Source organism: Falco rusticolus, chromosome 10 (genome assembly GCF_015220075.1).
Source record: "Falco rusticolus isolate bFalRus1 chromosome 10, bFalRus1.pri, whole genome shotgun sequence".
In the NCBI taxonomy this organism is placed as follows: Eukaryota; Metazoa; Chordata; class Aves; order Falconiformes; family Falconidae; genus Falco; species Falco rusticolus.
The window spans coordinates 36922482-36943597 of NC_051196.1; the positions used below are offsets into that span (position 1 = coordinate 36922482).

The window sequence follows — 21116 nt, forward strand, 5'->3', positions numbered from 1 at the left end:
CCCAAGTGAGTTTGTTGGAACGAATCACCATGAGGATGGAATTTTTATTTGGGGGGAACAGGGGGACATGGCAGGATTGTTGACAGAAAAAAAAAATGTAAAAGACTTCTGAAATATTGCTGAGCAGTAAAACAGGGTGTCTTCTGGGCTGTGTTTTAAGTCACTTCTTGGTAAGCTATTTTGTGCCCAGATCTTCTATGCCAAAGCAACCCTGTCATACACTGAGAGTCCTCCTTGTGTCCTACCCAAATTCCTCTTTGTGAAGACTGCCTAAGGACAGCAGTATCCCCAACTGTGTCTGCAGGTATTGAAGTGACAGGGCAGTACTCAGAGATGACAGTGTGTCCCTGTAAGGTCAGTACTTTACCAAAGTCTACTGAATACCTTAATACGGAAGTGAATATTTCACCAAACCCCACTTAGAATGGATTGGTTTTATGAAGGAGCTGCTAGTTTCAGCACTCCAGCAGCCTTGCATTTTCTCTACTGCTAACTGTGTGAAAAAGTCGCTATTGAAAGACCAGCAGGACACAGCAGAAAGTGAGGGGTGCCCTCACCAGTAAGGTGAGACATTTGAGAAATGCCACATATTTCCCTGTTAGATGACTGAGAGTTTGTTGCAGATTCAATCCCAGATGGACTGTGGATGGACCATGGGCCATGGATTGGCAGTTTATACTGCCAGTCTCACTTAGGAAGCTGTGTCTCCAAGGGGAAAGATAGTGACCAAGAGACCAGCAGCGTAGTGCTTTGAGAATGTATGAGCCCATCAGTCTTTGAGTCTTGCCACACAAATTTTGTATGGGAAGTTTAAACTCATCTTCTCTTTGCTTCTGTGCAGGTCCTGCTAGAAGAGGAGCGTGAGAAGAAAGCTTTATTAGAGACACTACTCCAAACGCAGAGAGAGCTAAGAGACACCTGCCAGCAGCTAGAGCAGCTCAGGCAGGAGGTGAAAGAGCAGCAAGAGAATGGGCAGGTAAGTCTGACTAGTAGGGTAGATGGAAAGAACAGGCTGTTGACAATTGGACATAAGCTGAAAGAGGCTGAGAGTGCCAAGTAACAAAGTGAAGGGCAGTAACAAGGACATAAAACATTGTCCTGTGACTTGAGGCGACAGGGACTACTGCAGGCTCTGAAAGCACAGAGCCTGGCAAGCTCCAGAGATCAGCAACAGGAAGGAAGAGTTACACTGGAAGCAGAGCTGGGTAGAAAAGCAGAAAGAAGTGTCTGAATGAATGTGATTTTGAGACAGAAAGAGGGAAATGCTTAAAACTGATGGTAGGTCCCAATATCTTGCTCTCCGTTTGTGTTTACAGAACATGACAGAAATGCTGCAAGCAGAGCTGCAGGAAACTCACAGTAAGATCCAGGCAGCGGAGAAGAGGCACAAGGAAGAAATCAAAACCATCGGAGAGGAAATGGGTGTCCTACTTCAGCAGAGGGATGCTCTACAAAAACAGGTGACTGAAACAGCAATAGCTACTCCAGTCATCAAACAGGGGGTCTCTCCCTTTCTTGCCTTTCCATAGCAGAGCAGCAGGCTGATGGGTAGTCCCTCTGGCTGCCATCACACTGTGGTCTCCATCTCAGCTGGTCTGAGGGAGACGTACTGATCAGCTGAATCTCAGCTGCTGCCCTGGACAGGTGGGCCTTTTGCCTCTTTGCCTGTTTGCCAGAAATCAGAATGGATTTCTGCTGGCCTGTTACTACTAACCTTCTTTGTTAAGGTGGATTTTCAGGTGAACATGGTGACCCACTTAGATTTTTAAAGAAGTCGGCTGTATCGATTGTGAATGTGGTACTCTCATGATAGGGTGAAATTTGAACTTGTTCTTTCCCTTTGCTCACAGGATATGATATATCTGGCAGTGACAAGTTGTAGTCTTTGACTGTTTTGTTATGTTTTACTTCAGGTGGAAGAGTTGACATCTCAGCTAGCAGCCTCTGAAGAGTCCCAGCAAGTGACTGGCCGCAAAGCTCAGCAAGAGGTGAGCGAGGCACAGGAACTGTCAAGGCAGAAGGCACTGGAGGTTATGCACCTCCAGAAGATCTTAGAGGAGAAGAAGAGTCAATGGGAAGAGGTAGAACATCAGAACAAGGAGCTGCAAGCGTGTCTGCAGTCCTTGGAGGGGGAAAGGAGTCGATGGGAAGAAGTGGAGCATCACAACACAGAATTTCAGGCTTCATTGAAGGTCCTAGAGAGTGAAAAAGCCAGGTAAATGAAAGCCTGTGAGACTCTACATTCTGTTTAGTGGATTTCCTCTTCCTGATCTTTGCATATGCAAGTGGCTTTGGCAGTATTTTCTAAAAAGCAGAGTTCTAAACTGTCCATGCAGATATGTTTCATTCTCTTGATGTTGTGTCTCATTTTCTTTTATTTTAATCTTTCAGTTACAGTTTTTCTGAGGACAATGGGTTTTGGAGTAGTCCTTTCCTTAAAAGGAGGTGGTTTTTTGTTAGGTTGGCATGTTGATACTGTTAAATGAAACTTCCATGGGTTTCAAACCTGAAACGCACCAAGGGAGGCAGGATGAGCTCCATATAATGAGCTAGGTAGATCCATCGGCTCCACCTTGGGTCCACTAAATTTGAAACATCTGGGATCTGTATCAGTGTTCCATCCTGATACCCTTGGTTGGCAGAAGCCATCTTAAAACGATGATTTTGAACTAAGTCAGATTCCCCTGTGCAGCACCCAACAAACAAGAATGTTTCTTACTGCCATCTGTTTCCCCCTTCCTCAAAAAATCTCAACAGGTCTCTGGAGGGGCTAAAGCAGGGTCCCTGCCAGCCTCAACAGTTAAAGAAGTTGCTGACTGTCCAAGGAATACAAGAAAGAAGAGAAAGGGTAGGTAGGCTACTTCACCTGGTCAAAGCACTGCCAGTCTTCAACGCATATCTTCATTGAAGAAGAGAAATAAAAGGCAGTGCACTCCTGCTTCCCCTGTGCAGGATCCTCCATCTTCTGTAAGGATCTGAGTATTTCTTCCAAGCCTACATTACCACTTCTGGTATCGGCCTTCATTCCTCTAGCTGAAAGTAAAATGGATGCTGTCAAGTCTTACAAAACTCCCCAGAGATCACCTTGCCATCAGTTGCTGCTGTTCTTACCAGGACATACAAGCTAGGGGAAGAAAATGTCTCTTCATTATTGACAAAACCTCTCCCTTGGAGTCTCATTAGTAAAAAAAAAAACCCTTTCCTTTTCCATCATGTCTTCATTTCAAGACTTTGTTACATTTATATTCACATTCCCATCTCAAAAAAAAAAAAAAAAAGTTATTTAGCCAGTAATTCACCTTTCTTCTGTGGAAAAAAGCACAGTGGGCGAATGCTTGGGTGTGACTGCCAACCTGGCTTAGGGCTGAACAAGCAGCCTAGTTGTTTAGACAAATCTCAGTAAATAAAGCAATTTTCCCCTGGGTGGTGGAAGTACTAAGAGTTTATTAAACGTTATACCGTGTAATAATGAGTTGCTTGCTCTGTCTTTCAGGCTGACTTTGTCTCTGGAAGAGAAGGAAAAGAGCCTCAGAACCCTGGAAGAAAACAGCTTTGCCCAGCACAATGAGGTGTCTCGGCTTCTCTCAGCTGTTCACCAGGCCCAGCAGCTCCATTCGGACCACAGAAGAGAAATACAAGAGCTCAACAACCAGGTGACCTATACACTAGCATGCTCTTCTCCAGGGACACACAGAAAATCACCTTCAGCTTTTAGGCCCCAACTTGTTTCCTCTCCCAACAACATGCATTCCTTCTGTATTCTGCCCAGAGACTTTGCACACTGAGGTCAAGGCTGGATCAGCTATGATCTGCCTGTGTTTCCCGTATTCTGTCGTGGTTCATGGCATTAATTGTCTGAGGAGAGACAGAAGGCTCCTTTGGAGCTTCTCAGTATCTCTGTTGTAATTGTTGTCCCCCGATGGTGTTTCTACCTCTGCCAGGCACTGAGCAGTCTGGTGAAATAGAAGTGATTATTGCAGTCTGTGGAAGGCACTTCCATCTCATCCAGTTCACCTGCATGTTGGAGATGCCCTGTAAAGGCTGTTGATTGTCTCCCCTTTACTTTTACCCCCAAGCATCCCTGGCAGCCCCATTCTCCATGCAGGGATGCTTGATCTTCTACCTCACGCTGCCAGCCGCCCACTCTCACCCTCTCATATACACACACAAGCACAGAGCTTTGCTTCTGAGATTGGAAAGCATGAAAGCCTGACAGTTCGACCATTCACCTATGGGTGAGGAAACTTTGGCCTCTTAGCCCCCAGATACCTGTCTCTAGCTTATTTTGCGCAGTTTGAATCCGTGGCTTTGTGCCTTCTGTTTCCAGTGTGTTTTTTTTCTTGTAGTAGTTTATCCTTCATTCCTCCCCCTACTTCCAGCTCTGCTGCCTCAGTAGCAGCACTGTCCCTGAGGCTCTCTGCATCTGTGTTACAGATAGAGTCACTGCAAGAAGTAGTGCTGGAGAAGGAGGCTGGCTTGGCAGCTCGAGAGAAGCAGCTGCTGAAGGATCTGGAGGAGTCCCGAGCAAATGAACAGTGCTTGAGGGACTCTCTGCGCACGCTGGAGGCTGAGATGTCTGAACTGCGTTTGAGGCTTTGTAGCACAGAGAACAGAGCGAAGGCGTTGGCCACAGAGCATCAGCAGGCTAACAGGGCCCACTGTGATGCCCGATCCCAGCTGGACAAACTGCACTCGGCTCTCCATCGCATGATCAGGGACAGCAGAGACTTAGTCACTTGGAGTTCAGGTGAGTGTGGGAGGCTGGGTTAACAAGTCTGTAGAGCACATACAGGAGAGCAGATGGAGGAAGGCGTGGTTCTTTGTAATCCGGTCCTTTTGGTTTAGGCTGACTCAAGCCTTGGGAAGTCTTAGAAGCCTGACATCCCTGCAGAGAGACAGGTCCATGTTTCTTTGTGGAGAAATGACTGGCATCAAAATGAAATAGGGCCCAGGTCATGTCAGGTCGTAGGGCATGTGTGCTCTTCTCTGGGGCAGCACTGACATTAGTGGTCCTCAAAATAACATTAGCCTGTGACACGCATCTCACTAACACAACCTCTAGGACAATGTGAAAGACACTGCCACCTTCTCCTACATATGAGGAGGCGTTTGTTGGAGACCCTTCAATTAAATCTTGAAACAGAATGGCTTCTCTCTTCAGAACAGGGTCAAGTCTGGGACCTGACTGTTTCTCAGGCCAAGGACCTCCCTGCAGAGCTCACAGTGGACAGAGTGGCAGCAGCCCTACAAGACCTGCGTCAGCACCTGATGCAGACTCAACAAGATCTGGTAATGTGTGTCTAGTGCACCCAGAAATCCTGTCCCTTTGCTGAACTGAACTGACAAGCAGAGTGCTGAAGCCAGAATGGGTGTGAATTCATTTAGGCCAGGTTGGCTTGCTGCCATGGGGACAAAGGAGAATCATGATCACATCTACTATTACTGTCAGCTGCTCCTCCCACCTTGGCTATTTCTGCCTTAGTGTTCGTACCTCTTGTCTCCTGCCAGCAGTGGCTCTGTGAGGTGATCCTTCTCTTCTTACCTCTTCCAGAATGATGCGAGGAAGAAGATACAAGACTCAGAGCTGGAGCTGAGCAGGTGGCAAGCTGGGAGGGACCATTTCAGCACCCACAATCAAAAGCTGCAGAAACAGATGGCTCAAAGTCAGGAAGGTATGGCTTCTCCTTTCCAATCCACTGACCCCATCCTGTCCCACCAGCGGGGATGTCTGATACCACACAGAGGAAAAGTGCAGTGCCTGGAGATGGGCAGAGGAGAAAAACAAGATGAGACTTACCTGTAGAACTTCCAAAGAAAGCTTTTTATAGAGAAAGATCCAGTGGCTGGCAGTGCACCCAGCTGTGCTACTGCTGTAATGTGCAGAGGTGGTGCCTTTCAAGTCACATGTCACTGCTAAGTAGGTGTAGCTCGATGCCTCACAGCATCCTTCTCCATATGTTGTTTAAAAGCACCAATCTGCAAAAAAACATGTCTGTATTGACTTCCTTTTCCTCTTACACGGCAGATTCACAGAGCATTAGTTCAGCGTTAAGGTCCTATATTATTGCATCTTCAGCTGCTTTTCCTAGTTCTCTGGTACTAAGTGTTTCTGCATCCTTCTTACCTGTTTTCTTGCCAATACTGATTTGGGGTCTGAGCTCACAGCCACAGCAAACAGTTTCCTGCTTCCCTAGCCACTTCTTACTTACGTCTTTGGTGACACATTCACATTGGGTTTGTCTATAAACTGTTTTTCACATGTAACTACCCACCTCTTCCTCTAATCTCCAGGCCATCCCAGAGCCTCCAGGGCTTCTTGGCCTCTCTTTATCATAGCTGGACAGGCATCCCTGCTCCTTTCTCTGTCATATGTTTTCCCACTCTACACATCAGAATTGCTTTTTCATCTCACTGTCTTGTTTTTCTTGTCTCAGACTGCAGGAACGTGGAAGTGTGGGCATTGCTTATTGCCTCCTCCACAGACTGTTGCCTGCTGATATGATGCCTTTACCTGTGCAGTATTTCTTCATGTTCTCTCTCCAAGATGGGACTGCTAATTGTTTTTCAGACTTTTTACAGGAGACTTTTCCAGGCCTTAGATCACCACTTTTTCTGGAACATCTGTAGTTTTTATTACATATGTTACATGTGGTAACAGCTCATATACTTCAATTCTGCCGTTGGACACATCCTCCTTGTCGCACTAGTCAGTTCTTTTCCTCTTTAGTTCCTGTCTATTAGTTTAGTCTATTAGTTTAGTTTTAGTCCCTGTCTATCTGTAGTCCTTCTTGGCTTCAGATCTCGGTACTGGTGTGATGCTAAATTATTCTGGCCTTACTGTTGTTCTAGTATCACTGAACATTTCCTTCTTTTTCTGCCAGTGCGTGATGTCTTCCTCTAGCATTCTTATGGACAAATACTAAAGTGCATCTTCAAGAACAACACTGACATCTGTTTTTTCTCTAATGTCTCTTTGTCTTCCTGGTCAATTAACTGCGTCATTGTCAGTCTTCACTTTTCCTTTAGGACACTAGACCTGACTCTCAGCTACTGTCTCTGTCCTTGTTTCATCGATGTCAGTTCTACCTGCTTCTAACACTGTGGATGATGTGCTGCCATGCCCTTAGCCCTGGCCTTTCAACAGGCTGAAAAGCAAGCACATTTTCATATTATTCTAAATCTTGTCACTTTCATTCTTTTTTTCTCTGCCTGAAAGTTTATTTATGTCTGCTTTGAAAGTCCTTGTGGACTTAATGCCTTGAAAACACAGACAGGCAGATAAGAAAAGTATTTTTTTCTCTGTAGGATGCAAATCAGATTAGTTTTTCTTTGCTTTTCACCTTTTCCTTCACCTTTACTGCTGCAGAGACACAAGTGGCAGAATGCAAGAAGAACTCTCTACAAGCTGCCCTGCAGGAAGAGGCTGCTGCTTTAAAAGAGGAGGCTACAACTCTACATCAAGAGGTGGTGTCTTTGGAAAAGAAACTCGAGAGCACTGAGAGGCAGAGAAAGGATGTCCTGGTGAGGCTGGCAGATGCCATCAAGGGCCGTTCCTTACATGTTTTTGGGCCTTCTTTTATAATTCTAAGGAGCAACTGTTTCCAGTGGAGAACTGATTATGGGTGGTATTGTACAGATTCAGTCCAAATCTGAGAAGATAGAGTATGCAAATGCTGACCAAGTTTCCCTCACTTTCCCCTTCCTTCCACTCATCATTCCTTGTTTGCCAGACTTTTGCTTTCCTGCCAGGCCATGTAGCTGAATTAGCAGGGTCATCCATCACCTTGGGTAGGAGAAAACAGTCAAGAAAGGTGAGATCGTCAAGATGACGCATCTCACAGACTATGTGGAGAGACCACGGACCACTGCAAGAGCAGAAGGATATTGTTTATACCAGTGGTTGTTTTTTTGTTTAGCTTTTCCAACTGCGTTCTTCTGAATAAGTAGGAAAAGATGCAGTAGTCATAAAACTCAGTTATGATTCAGGATGTTTATTTTCCCCAATTCTGAAGATTTGTGCCATTGAAGCTTTAAAATAATTTTCAAACGTTATTTATGTGGCACACAAATAATTGGGCAATTATTTGTGTTCAAATTCATGTTTAGATTTCTAAATATCTGGATCTGGAAAAAGGGGTGAGAAGATAGTTTGCTAATAATAGAAAGCTGTTCAAAATTGCCCATCTGAGAGCAGACAGTGGGGAGAAAACAGAGCAATTTGAGAAAAGTGCCAATCCAGGTAAATATGTATGTCTGCAAGAGAAAAACTAGTCCTCATTTCAAAAACAGAATGACAGACTGTGATCTCACCATTACTCCTTCAAGAGGAGACAGTGGGGTTCTAGAGGATGGTACTATGAAAATTCTACACAGTAGAGGTCCAAACAAAAAGAAAAGGTAAATGAAGTGTCCTCTCTTCATAAAAGAGAGAACATCATCATGCCACTGTGTAAATCATGCTTAGTCTGGACTTCTAAATCCTGGCTGCAGCTCTGGCAGCTCCTCCTCAAAAGAACACACTAGAGCTAGAAGAGGTTCAGAGAACAGCAAAAAGACAGGACTGGCTGAGTAAGCTGGGAAAGACACAACCTAAAGAGTGTCACAGGAGATGTCTACAACAGCCTGAGAGGCAGGGAGGAAGGGGAAAGTGGTCATTCACTCTTTTCCAAGACATGAACAAGAGCCCATCTGATGAAGGTAGTAAGAGCCATGCTGCAAGCAAATGACAGGAGATGTTAGAGCAGAGCAGACTTGTTGAATGCCTTGGCAAAGGGTGTGGTAAATACAGCAGGTCCATGTGGGGTCAGGAGGAGACTGAAAATTGTCACAAGCTGGCACAGTGCTAGAATCGGGGAGGTAATCATGCAAGTCAGTTGGATTTGATGATCTTAAAGGTCTTTTCCAACCTAAATGATTCTATGATCAGTATTTTTCCACTTTTCCATTTACAGTGACTCTGGAATCTGTTATGGATGGAGTTTGATAAATACAGTACGGTTCTCAAATCTTTTTTGAGTGACAGTAGAAAATTTATATTGAACAGGGAAAACAACTAAATAGCTCAAATTTTCTACTAAAAGCTCAGACTTCAGGCCTTGACTGCCACTGGACCAGGAGTTCAAATCTAGTATGAAAACCAAACACATATTGGTGGAATTATTGAATTTTTTCCTCTTATTTTGCAGCATGAACGGGACAGACTGCAAGCACTTAAAGAAGAACTGGTGTGGGAGATAAAAATTCTGCAGGAATCAGTCACAGCCTCTGAAACACGAGCAAATACAGCAACAGATATGAATCACTCCCTTGAACAAGAACTCCAAACTACGTTGTCTATCTTAAAAATTAAAAATGAGGAATTGGAAACACAGTGGGAGAAAATCCAGATGCTACAGAAAGTGGCAGCAGAGGGAGACGCTTTGCAGGAGAATCTGACTCTCATGACTGCTATCCTGTCAGAGAGGGAGGGAGAAATGAAGTTGTACCAGGAACAGATAAGAACGCTGGAAAAGCAGAAAGAAGTGCATAAAACTACTCTCAATCAGGCTATTAAGGACCTAACAGAGAAGAAACAGGAGACAGAATCCCAGCAAGAACACATACAGGAACTGGAGAAGCAGCAAGAAGAACAAGGGATTGCTCTAAGCAAAATGAATAAAGACCTGGAAGAGAAAGACCAGGAGATCAGATCCCAGCAGGAACAGATAGCGGAGCTGGAGAAGCAGCGGGACATGCAGAGGACTGCTGTTGGCAAGATGAGCAAAGACCTGGAGGAGAGAGACCAGGAGATCAAATCCCAGCAGGAACAGATAGCGGAGCTGGAGAAGCAGCGGGACATGCAGAGGACTGCTGTTGGCAGGATGAGCAAAGACCTGGAGGAGAGGGACCAGGAGATCAAATCCCAGCAGGAACAGATAGCGGAGCTGGAGAAGCAGCGGGACATGCAGAGGACTGCTGTTGGCAAGATGAGCAAAGACCTGGAGGAGAGGGACCAGGAGATCAAATCCCAGCAGGAACAGATAGTGGAGCTGGAGAAGCAGCGGGACATGCAGAGGACTGCTGTTGGCAAGATGAGCAAAGACCTGGAGGAGAGGGACCAGGAGATCAAATCCCAGCAGGAACAGATAGTGGAGCTGGAGAAGCAGCGGGACATGCAGAGGACTGCTGTTGGCAAGATGAGCAAAGACCTGGAGGAGAGGGACCAGGAGATCAAATCCCAGCAGGAACAGATAGCGGAGCTGGAGAAGCAGCGGGACATGCAGAGGACTGCTGTTGGCAGGATGAGCAAAGACCTGGAAGAGAAAGACCAGGAGATCAAATCCCAGCAGGAACAGATAGCGGAGCTGGAGAAGCAGCGAGACATGCAGAGGACTGCTGTTGGCAGGATGAGCAAAGACCTGGAGGAGAGAGACCAGGAGATCAAATCCCAGCAGGAACAGATAGCGGAGCTGGAGAAGCAGCGGGACATGCAGAGGACTGCTGTTGGCAGGATGAGCAAAGACCTGGAGGAGAGAGACCAGGAGATCAAATCCCAGCAGGAACAGATAGCGGAGCTGGAGAAGCAGCGGGACATGCAGAGGACTGCTGTTGGCAGGATGAGCAAAGACCTGGAGGAGAGGGACCAGGAGATCAAATTCCAGGAGGGGAAAATAATGGTTCTAGAACAACATGCTGCATCACAAGTGAGAAATCTACTTGTGGATCTTGATCGTATGAAAGGAAACTTGAAGGAGAAAAACATAGAGCTTATGTCACTGACTCAGCAGATCCAAGAACTAGAAAAGGAGAGAGAAGAGGTGAAATCTCTGCATGCAAGTCTTGAACACCTGAGAGCAATTCTCAAGGACAGAGAGAGTGAGTGTGATTCTCAAAGGGGTCAGTTAAGATACTTGCAGCAGTACAAGGAACAGCAAGATGGGCACCTGCAAGAGCTTCATGGTAAAGTAGAAAAGATGACACTTTCTTTATCTAAAAAAGATCAAGAGTTTGATTCACAACAAAAGCAAATTCAGGAAGTTGAAGAAGTCATGGAAAGGCAGTTAAGTATTGTCCGTGACCAACTGGAGCAGACCTTAGTAACCTTAAAAGAAAAGGACAGACTCATAGACATCCAAAAGCAACAAATGAGGAGCTATGAGGAAAAAACAGAAGAACAGATGAATGTCTTACATAGAGACTTAGAATACACTAAGGCAATACTGGAAGAAAAGGATCTCGTGATTGGATCTCAGAGGGAAGTGATTGAGACCTTCCAAAAACAAGAACAGGACTCCAATCAGCAGAAGGAAATTTTGCAGCATCTTCAAGTGGCACTAAAGGAACAAGAGCAAGAAATTTTATCCCTTAGAAATCAATGTGAGTCATGCAAGGAAGAGGAGGAAAACCATGAAGCTGAGCAAGCAAATCTTCAAGCAACAAAACTGACTCTGAAAGAAAGAGAAGAAAAGATAGGGGTTCTGGAGGAGGCTATCTCTAAGCTTCAACAGCAAAAGGAGGAGGCAGCGATGCAGACTAAAGCCATACTGCAAAAACTAGAATGTGCTGAATCTTCTCTAGAAACTAGAGATCAAGAGATAGCGTCTTTGCAAGAGCATGTGCAGCACCTTCAAGAGCAGAAGGAATTAGAAGGCAAGCAAGCCAAGAATTTACAGCAGGATCTAGACAAAATGAGCCAAATAGCGAAGAAGAACCATTTAGAGTTCCTCAGGCAGACAGAGCAAATTAACATGTTCCAGCTTCGTGAAGAAAGCATGAAGGTAGCACTAACATCATGCCAGAAGCAAGTGAATCTGCTTGAGGAAGTGGTGAGGAAGAGAGATGAAGACAATGAAGCTCTTACACAAAAACTTCATCACCAAGAAGAAGAACTGAAGGTCTTGCAGAATCTCCAGCTTAGGCTAACTGAAACAAATGAAGAGGTCAGGCACCACAGAGAGCAAGAGAAGCTTCTGGAGGAAGCCTTGCCTGAGAGGGATCGAGAGGCCAAGGCTCAAGGTGAGCAAAAAGAGTTAGAAGAGGAAATAAGAGCTCTTCGGGAAGATCTCCAGCACGTTCAGCAGACCCTGACAAAGAAGGGTGAAGAGATCAGGTATCAGAGAGACAGAGTCAGGTATTTAGAGGAGACTCTGACAGGGAGAGAGCAAGAGCTTAGGAGGCAGAGTGAAGTCCTGAAACAGTTGACATCAGCTTTACAATGGAAAGGTGAAGGGGAGACCCTAAAGAAACAAATCCAGAAGCTCCAAAAGTGGGAAGAAGAGGAAGCAGCAAAGAGGAAAGTTCTCCAGGAGAGAGACCATCTCTTGAAAAGGCAGAAGGAGCTAGCCCAACAACTGGAAGATGAGAGGAAAGCAAAGGGGGAAGAACTGGAACATGTGATTGCTGTTTTGAAGCAGAATGAAAGCAGAGAAATTGAATGGAAAGGGAAGGCACAAGCACTCAGTCTTGCTCTTACCAAGAGTGAAATGGCCAATGGGACTCTGAGGGAAGAAATAGCCATCCTGCAAAGTATGGTTTCAGAGAGGGACAAGGACCGCTTTCATCTTCAGGTAGGCACTGTGATTGATCATCAGTCAACTGAAATATCTATAAAGGATTCTAAAGATGTTTCCCATAAAGATAGGGGAATACATAGTCCTGTAACAACATGACCTGCTTGGCCAAAGAAGCCATGAATGCAGCCAGCAGGCTTGCCTGCCTATACAGCTCTGGCCAGAGACCATTCACCTGCTAGAGCTGGCAAGCCCAGAACTACTGAAAGAGCTGCAGAGCTTGCTGTTAGATCAAGTCCAAAAGTTGGGAGTGGGTAATTGGCTCTCTCCTACGTAGGTGGGCTTAGCCAACCTGTTGTGGTTAGGATTTGACATTTGACTAGTGTACTAAACTTGGTAGAATTTTATAATGATGACTGAACAGCAGCTACGCTGATGCCGCTTAGAGGATGCTTTCAGAGGTGTCAATTTCCAAGGTACAGGTTTTTCTGGTACATTAAAAAGAACGGAATTTGTGCCATTGCCTGATCAGGTTAAGGGCTTCATCGTGCATTGGGTGTGCTCGTGCTGCAGTGCAGAAAGCATGAAGGCAAATCTCTGTGGATTTCTGAAGGTGGTCTGACCTGGCTACTGCCAGTGGAGCAGCTGCAACAACCTGTGCTACAGACTTGCCTGGGTCTCTGCCAGTACTTTTAGGCACTACATTAATGTAATAAAACCCGCTACTAATAAAATACTATATTTATGCATTACACATTTATACATTACTTAAGAAATATTACTGCCAGCTTGATCAGGATGCCGGCAGGTATTGTGATCTGTTGATGGGAAGCAGAGAAGTGACAAGGGCAGGAAACGTGAAAACAACAGGGGGAGATTTCAGCCGCATCCATATAGATCAGGTATACAACAGCATTAGATCAGGTAATGCAGTTGCATCTATATAGATTGGTACAGTGCTGCTGATATCAAGACTACATTTATAGATGCTGTCAGAGATTGCTTCAAGGAGCAGTTCATCAAGAAACCCACATGAGGGTAGGTGGCTCTTGACTAGGTTCAAAGCAATGCAAGGGGCTTGACTGATCGTGGGATTTTTTTCAAAGAGCAGTTCTGTAACGATGATGTAACAGGTAAAGGGAATAGAGAGCAAACCCGTAGTATTTTGTCACTGCAGAAATACCTGCTTGACTGATATCTTGCATATGGTTTGGTTGTCTGAGGACAGAGAGTAGAACTTTTAGATAGGATAGAAGTACAGTGAAGGCCAAAGAGTATGACCAAAGATGGTCATCCCTAGGGATAGCTTCCGTAAGAGGACCATGTAAATGTGCAAGTCTTCATGATGGACAAGAAATGGCTGAGAGAGGGAGCTGGAAATACTGAGACCTTTGTAAAACCATTAAGTGGCTGAAAAGGAAATTTAATGTTTCCAGTCTCTCCCAAAACCTGAATGGGCGGACTGAACAAAACTAGCAGGAAGCATGTCCAGAACAAAAAAACTCCATTTCTCAAGGTGATCTGGAGGAGACCCCCTAGGAAAAGTGTGTGCTGTTTTGGCCTGTGGACCGGGAGAAGAAGGGACTTTAGTACCATCCATTCTTGAGTCTAGTGTCTAGTTGCTCTCCCTGATGTTGATTCTGGCCCTCCTAACCTTTATGTGGTACCAGCTCACATCATGTCCTCTCTGAATACCCAACAGGCTATTGCAGAAGGGGAGCAGCTATCATGGCTCTCAGAGAAGAGACTCCTGTCACAGCGGCTGGAATGTCTGCAGCAAACAGTTGCAAGGCTGGAACAGGAGAAGACTGAGCTGAAGCAACTCAATGATGAGCTCAGGAGGACTCTTGAGCAGGTAAAACAGGGTTTCACTGTCTCTGCAAAACCTCTGTTATGGTCCTCTGTAACGCAACATACACTGCACTTTGGAGTCCTCCGCTTCTTTCCATCCCTCTCCCACCTTCCCCTGTGGACACGTGCTTTTATATTTTCTCTTTCTTCTGGCACCCCATTGCCTTCACAAATGCATGTTCACTCTGGTACCACCCTTCTTGCCCCAGTGTCCCTATACACACACATTTGACTGTCTCGTGTCAGGAACTGTTTCCTCTTGCTCTTTCTCTTCCATAGTCTACATGCAGTGCTTTTTGCCCCCAACATTCTCTGGTGCAATTAACAGTCTCTGAGCAGACATCTCCTTGCCATGATGTCCAGACGTCCTTTTGATGGCTGTGACCCTTTCTCCTATCCAATGTGCAGGTGGAACGTGAACGGAGGAGACTGAAAAGAGATTATGGTGGTCGGTCACTGCCAGGTGCATGTGGATTTTCTGAGTCTGACCAGCACAAGATGCCTGCTTCTAGACAGGTGAGAACGCATGGTGGGAGGAGGCTCTGGCCATATGGAGGAACAATGGCAAATCCCAGTGACAGCAGCCCCCCAATATAGATCTAACAGAAGTTCAATGTAGACCATGGCCCTGACCAGACTGTAGACTAAAAAAAATCCTTGTGTTTTCTTCACAGGAGGAGTCTCACGCTCGCTGCAGTTGTCGATTAGCTGAGTTACAGAACCAGGTGAGGAGTAGGGAGTACCTCATCAAAAGCTGCTGTGGTTGTACCAATCGGTGCAGCTTTGCATGATGCTACAGCCTGAGTTTTGTTTGGCTGTCAGGAAGCAAGTACACCAGGCAGTGGAAATAATCAGCCGTATCCATTGGTTATAGCCAAACAACATAATTCCCCTAGGTCTAGTCTCTGACTTGCCTAAAGATGCGGCATGGTGGAAGAGCGATTAAGGAAATTCAGAAGACTGCAACTCGCCTGAAAATAGAAAAGATTCTCAGGGCATTCTCCTTGAGTTTTACTTATCCTGTTGACCATTCCCATTTTCCATTGACTGTTAAGTGGAGCTTGCATTGTATCAGTGCTACAGGGATGTGAGGCAGTGCCAGAGCTTACAGCCTTCAGGCAATTGTTAGTCTCATATTGCTATGCTGTGCAGATCGCGATCCCAATACTAGACCAAGTCAGAGACCTAAGCACTGTATGGACGTTTGTTTTTTCAGTGTAAGAACATGGGCTCCAGCTACTGAAGCCTACTGCATCCTTTGACAGTAGTACTGGCACTAGCAGCAATCGCCAGACTTCTTTTCCATGTACCTTTATGGGTTTGGTACACCCTGCTCTGTTTGAGGAGGTGAATCTTCACAGGCATTTGGGGCAAAATGCATATAATGTTTATGTGAGTTAAGTGCACAATGCTTAGCTCTGGCAAGTGAAGCGAGAATACTGCTAAAGCTTTCAAGGTATATCTTAAGGATGTTTTCACCAGGGAGCCTCAGTGTCCGAAGCTCTGTTGTGACAGCTAACTAACTGAACCTCCTTCCCTTTGTGACTGCTGTGTCTGCCTGCACTGTGGACCTACTTCAGCAGTTCAGGAGGAAACTGGAGGTGCTCTTCTCAGACAATATTCCCCAGCTGGCTAGTCAGGGCACTCCTCTGGGTCTGGGCAACAGCAGAACTGGAACTTGGTCTCCCACTTCCTGGGAGATGCTCTTAGCAGCAGATGGCTACTTCTCCCACTTGTAACTCTGGGTTACCTGCCAGAGCATGGGAGGGTTTTTCAGACTTCCAAGCCCAGTTTCACAAAGGTGCCCTTATTATGTCAGAGAGAAGGTCAGACCTGTCCTTTTCTCCAGTGATGGTGTTCCCTAGCCTGTGCATGATGTTTGCTGTGAGGTCCCTTTGTTGCGTTATTTTCCATGGGCATCTCCTCCACTCCAGAGCAGGCAGAGGGCAACATGCCAGAGCTGCTGTGGCTGGCACTGCACTGCAAACCTGACAGGAGGTGAGAGCAGCTCCGTCTCTCCTATCAAAAGCCCAGCTGGCATAAGTCCATGTTGTTGGGAAAAGAGAATCTAAGGAGTTTCAAGGCCTCAGCAGTCCTTTAAGGCTTATCTTCCCCTGGGCTTTGTTCATCAAATTATGCTTATTTGTGAAATGCTTTAAAGTTAAGAAAAATGAGAGTTTGCTCCCTTTTCACATGCTAGCTGTCAAGCTTTTAAACTAGATCATAACAACAGTTCTCTACTACCTTGTGTAACCAGTAGCCCTCCTACTGAGGAAAAAGCATGTTGAACTGATGTCAGTAGCCCAAATCTCTCTTGTAGTAACCCAACTCTTTTTTTCAAATCCTGTAGGAGCCTCTCGCTTTAATATAAGAGAAACTGAGAAACTCAGAATTGTTGATAATTTAAGCTCAGTTCAGGGTGACTCTGGGAACCTGTTACTTCCCATTCCACAAGGACAAAGTGTTTGTCAGGGCTGGATTTGGAGTGTGCGTCTCCCTGGCAGCTGGTACCATGGAGCTACAGACAGTTCTGACAGCGTGGGCTTGTCTGAGCTCAGCCTTTTGCCTCTTTCAGGTGTCCCTTCTGCAGACCCAGCTGGCACAAGAACGAAAATACAAGCAGGACTATATTGAGTGCTGTGCAAAGACCAGCCAGGAGCTGTCAGACCTTCACCAAGAGCTCTCTTACTCCTTAGCAGCTGTGGTCAGGGAGCCCAACGCTACTGTTCTGGAAGCAGAGACCTGGAAGCTGGATCGGTCTCTGAACCTTAACTTGGCTGTGATCTCTCTGGACCGTCAGTCTCCTGGGAGACAGATGTTGCATTCAACAGCCAGATCTGCCAGAAGCAATGACCTGAGGTAACAGGACCAGTGTACCGCAAGAGGCCTCAGCAGGAGCCAAGTCGGGGACCTGCTGTAGTAGGTGAACTGTGGCAGGGGGCTTGGTCCAAGGCATGAGTCTCGAAGTAAGATAAAAGTTCAGAGCACAGTGTTCACTGCAGGTTCCCCAGCAGAAGCAGTGGTGGGACAAAACTGGTGCTGGCTTGTCTGGATGGGGTCAGTCATAGGCCTGGAAAAGCAGGATGAACCTGGTGAGCAGGTAAAATTTCTTCCTTTTCTAAAGCATTCCATCACAGCATGCCTGGTCTGTCTCCACACAGGCCCCCCACATTAGGCTGTTCCTGTCAGTTTCTATAGTGTATACAAGACTTTGTCTGTTTGGGTTTTTTTCAATACATTTATTTCTCAAGAACACTGCACAGGCTCTGAGCAGAAATCTCCTTGCAGTGATACTGTGTTGCTCCTCTGCTTTCTTCAGCAGCTGCTCCAGGCGGGCTTTCTCTGCGCAGAGCTCTTCATTTGTTCTCTTACACAAGTTCAGCTTCTCCTGGTCAGAGATCTTTGCTCTCTCCATCTCGCCCACTTTACCTGACAGAACTTCATTCTCTTGCTCCAGCTACAATCGCAGAAGCACAGAGGAAATAAAATACAGTAAGATTTACTCGGCAGGAGGTTTGGCTTGGACAGAAAACGGAGGAACATTTCCATATTCACTCGGTCATGCTGTCTGAAGGCAAGAAGTCTGAGAAGCAACAGCAGCAGCTGGAGACAAACACCTGGCAAGATCTTTGGCAACTCTGCTCACCTGCAGCACAAGTGTGTTCAGTTGCACTTTATCCAATGCAAGAGCTTCATTGATACTGCTCATGTTCCCTGTTGCGACACGTAGCTCAGCTATTTCAGCACTCAGCTTATTCTGAGCCCCTGTCAACTCTGCGACTGACTGCTCTGCCTGAAGAGACACAAAAGAAGAATTTCTGTGACCTGAGACAAGGAATAAAGAGCAACACATGCTAAAAGATCTAATAATGATGAAAACTAAGATAAAATATTAAAAAAGTCTATGCTACAGAAATAATTCTAGTAATAAAGTGCTTAGCCTCCAATGGTCAGGTGAGAAGAACATGGCATCTCCTTACTTACTTACAAGAGGGAGAGCCCAGCAGAAGTCTTACCTTTTCTAGGTATAATAGGGGTTAAACTTTATTTCTAGGTAAAATAGGGGTTCTTGAGTCTTCCAGTTAGGTGTACTAGAAATGTGAAGACGGATGGATGGATAAAAATTGAGTTAACCCAGCAGAGTCTGACCTTTCTCTTTGGTTATCTGAAGACAGAAAAACACCTTCCCTCGGTTTCCAAATTACATTTGCTTCCAGACTGGGGGATTGTGAGAAATCAAAAGGAATGCAGAGTTGTGTTTAATGCCAGTGCAGAACAACTTTCATCTAGGTTGGGTACATATGTCTAAGTATGTAACCAACATCAAAGTACATGAGACCAAAGTCACATCCAAGCACAGGAAAACATCCACACAAACAACAAGTGAAGGGAACAATCTCACTGGGATTTAACATTCATGCAGGCAGAAACAAAACATAGTGAAAAGAACAAAATAACTTTTATTGCAAGTGGACAAGCTTTTGTTTTGTTAAACAGTTTTAGTTCTTCAGCATTTCCAGTGTTTCTTGTTCCTTCAGACACATGAATATTGCATAAACACAGGGAGGAGGAGAGCTTTTGTTAAAACAAGTGAAATGTCCAACACTTACCTTGCAAAAAAGAGATTATCAGGACACCATCAGAGGTCCTTTGGGCATAAAGGTACCCATTAGTCAACATACACATCTGTATTGAAACACATACGCATACCATATTGTTGATACGTAACTCAGAATATCCAAATGTGGTTGTAACTAACAAAATCTGATATTCAGTAACTTTTTAAGGAGGACCTTCCCGGGGCTTATGTGCTCACACAGTTTTTAGAAATGAAAAAAACTGGGAGAGCAATTGCTGATAATCTGATTTTGGTAGCTACTCATTAGCATTCTCCTGATTAGGATAGGAAAGTAACTGAATTTAGCTAATGTTAACAAACTTGTATGTAATTTCAATCTTTTTTTTTTTTCCCTAGTCTAAATGAGATGTCTGATCTTTGTCTTAATGGAGGAGTTTCTGCCAAGCCAAAGACAAAGAATCAAGGCTCATGGAGGTGAGAAATGGGGTGAGCTCCTGTGCAAAGCCATTCCCTGCCTTTTACCTATATTCCTCTCATATAGAGGACAGCTGGTGCTGTCAAACCTTACCTTATGATGAGTATTAGAATCTATAAAGCATTATTTCAGGCAAACGATTTCTGGGGACAAAATACGAGTATGCAAGAACAAAAGCATAGGCAAGGAGAGAGAACTGTATGGAAAAGGAAGTCCAAACAAGAAATTAGTAATCCCTGAAAATCAGGACAACTTCTGGGACACATCTGTGCTAGGGCAGGTACTCCAACAAAACAAAAGGACATAAAGCTTGAGCTACACACAATTAAAGCTAACATAACTGAACAGGAATAAAATTGCACCTTATGCAGTGCCGGTTCTGTTTTGCATATGTTAGCCCCTTGTCTCCTCTTACTTCTTACTCTGCTTTTTGAGAAAAACAACTTGCTTCTACCAAGGAGAGAAGTTAAAAGTTTTGAAGATATTAACACCAGGCACATGACAGAAGTCCAGAAGCTGAGATCAGGATTACATTTAGGGTCAGATTTACAAGGTGCTTCTGAATAGGACCCTTCACACTATCACAAAGACGCCAGTGCAGGTTCCCTAGCTGGAGATCTATTTAGCAACAGAAAATCTCGAGAGAGTAACAGCACTGAAAACCTGGTGTGCTGGGCTTTAGTATGTGAATAACACCAAAGAATGAAAATGTGGAACCCAAAGCTGCTGTTCTGGAAACAGAGACTTAGAAGCTGGGGCAGCCTCTGAACCTTCTTTTCCTGCAGCGGAGCATCTGCAGCATCATGGGGTTCCTGTTGTGCGCCCTTCCTGGAAATGTGTTATGTTTTGCTGTGGGGAAGGGGGGTGCATTTGTTCTGTTTACATTTGGAAGCATTTCCTAGTGACAGATTTTTTTAAATAAAAAGTATGAACTGGCGTCTAACGATCAGTTGCATAGGTGTGGTATAGCTATGCCAGCATGAGGTAAGGAGAGCAGTGCAATGGAATGAGCTTCCATAGTGCTGATGGTCTTGTTCACCCCCCACTATTCTCTGCTTATTTAAATCAGTGGGGAATAGAACCCAGAGGCAAAAAGAACTTCAGTCATCATGGTTTTGTGCCAAATCTGGCTAGTAAAAAAAATTTTTTTTTGATTGTTAGTGTGGTTTATGATGACAACAATTTGGAATCTTCAGATGTCTCTTAGATGTTCAACTTCATCCTGCATGACATTCTGTTAAGTGCGATGTTCAGTTAGGTGTATTAATAGGATTGAGTATTCATGTAGACCTCATTAAAGGGATCAAAAATCACATGCATGTAAATTCTTATGTGGAATTACAATCCAAATGAGATATTTCCAGGGGAACTCACAGAGCTTTGACCAGTGCTTTCAAGATCTTTATCTGTAATTAAAGGAGAAAAAAACCCTTTTAACAGCAACAAAAAAAAATTGCTGCAACAAGGCTTTTACCATCAGTGCTGTTGCTCCTTCCTCCAGAGGTCAGACCACACTGCTGCTCCTCCAGCCAACCACCTCTCCCACCATCCTTAGGGCTACTTTAACTATTTAGTGGGAACGAGCTACAGCTGCACATTGTCCATGTCAATCAACTCACCACCTCTGCATGAAAGGCCACAGCTACATATTATCGATGCTAATCAACCCACTGCCTTCATTCCTCTACAAAAGATTATGAAAAAGAGTTATACTGAGGCAGAA

At 45.0% G+C, this 21116-nt stretch overlaps 1 protein-coding gene across 7 annotated transcripts in view; it reads left to right on the forward strand.

Moving 5' to 3' along the window:
* The window catches only part of CEP250 (centrosomal protein 250), a 37262-nt gene extending 16556 nt beyond the window's left edge, over positions 1 to 20706 (forward strand). For 2 of the 7 annotated variants that reach the window (XM_037403424.1, XM_037403428.1), the window contains 14 exons: positions 842 to 976; positions 1317 to 1460; positions 1914 to 2215; positions 3494 to 3653; positions 4435 to 4747; positions 5162 to 5289; positions 5552 to 5672; positions 7367 to 7521; positions 9186 to 10523; positions 10629 to 12545; positions 14191 to 14343; positions 14748 to 14855; positions 15014 to 15064; positions 16915 to 20706. In XM_037403424.1, the coding sequence (XP_037259321.1) occupies positions 842 to 976; positions 1317 to 1460; positions 1914 to 2215; positions 3494 to 3653; positions 4435 to 4747; positions 5162 to 5289; positions 5552 to 5672; positions 7367 to 7521; positions 9186 to 10523; positions 10629 to 12545; positions 14191 to 14343; positions 14748 to 14855; positions 15014 to 15064; positions 16915 to 17202 (5313 nt within the window). In that variant the 3' untranslated portion in view covers positions 17203 to 20706. The remainder of the gene's footprint in view (positions 1 to 841; positions 977 to 1316; positions 1461 to 1913; positions 2216 to 3493; positions 3654 to 4434; positions 4748 to 5161; positions 5290 to 5551; positions 5673 to 7366; positions 7522 to 9185; positions 10524 to 10628; positions 12546 to 14190; positions 14344 to 14747; positions 14856 to 15013; positions 15065 to 16914) is intronic. The other 5 variants (XR_005106620.1, XR_005106621.1, XR_005106622.1 and 2 more) reach the window with 5 other exon arrangements.
* Positions 20707 to 21116: the final 410 nt, after the last annotated feature.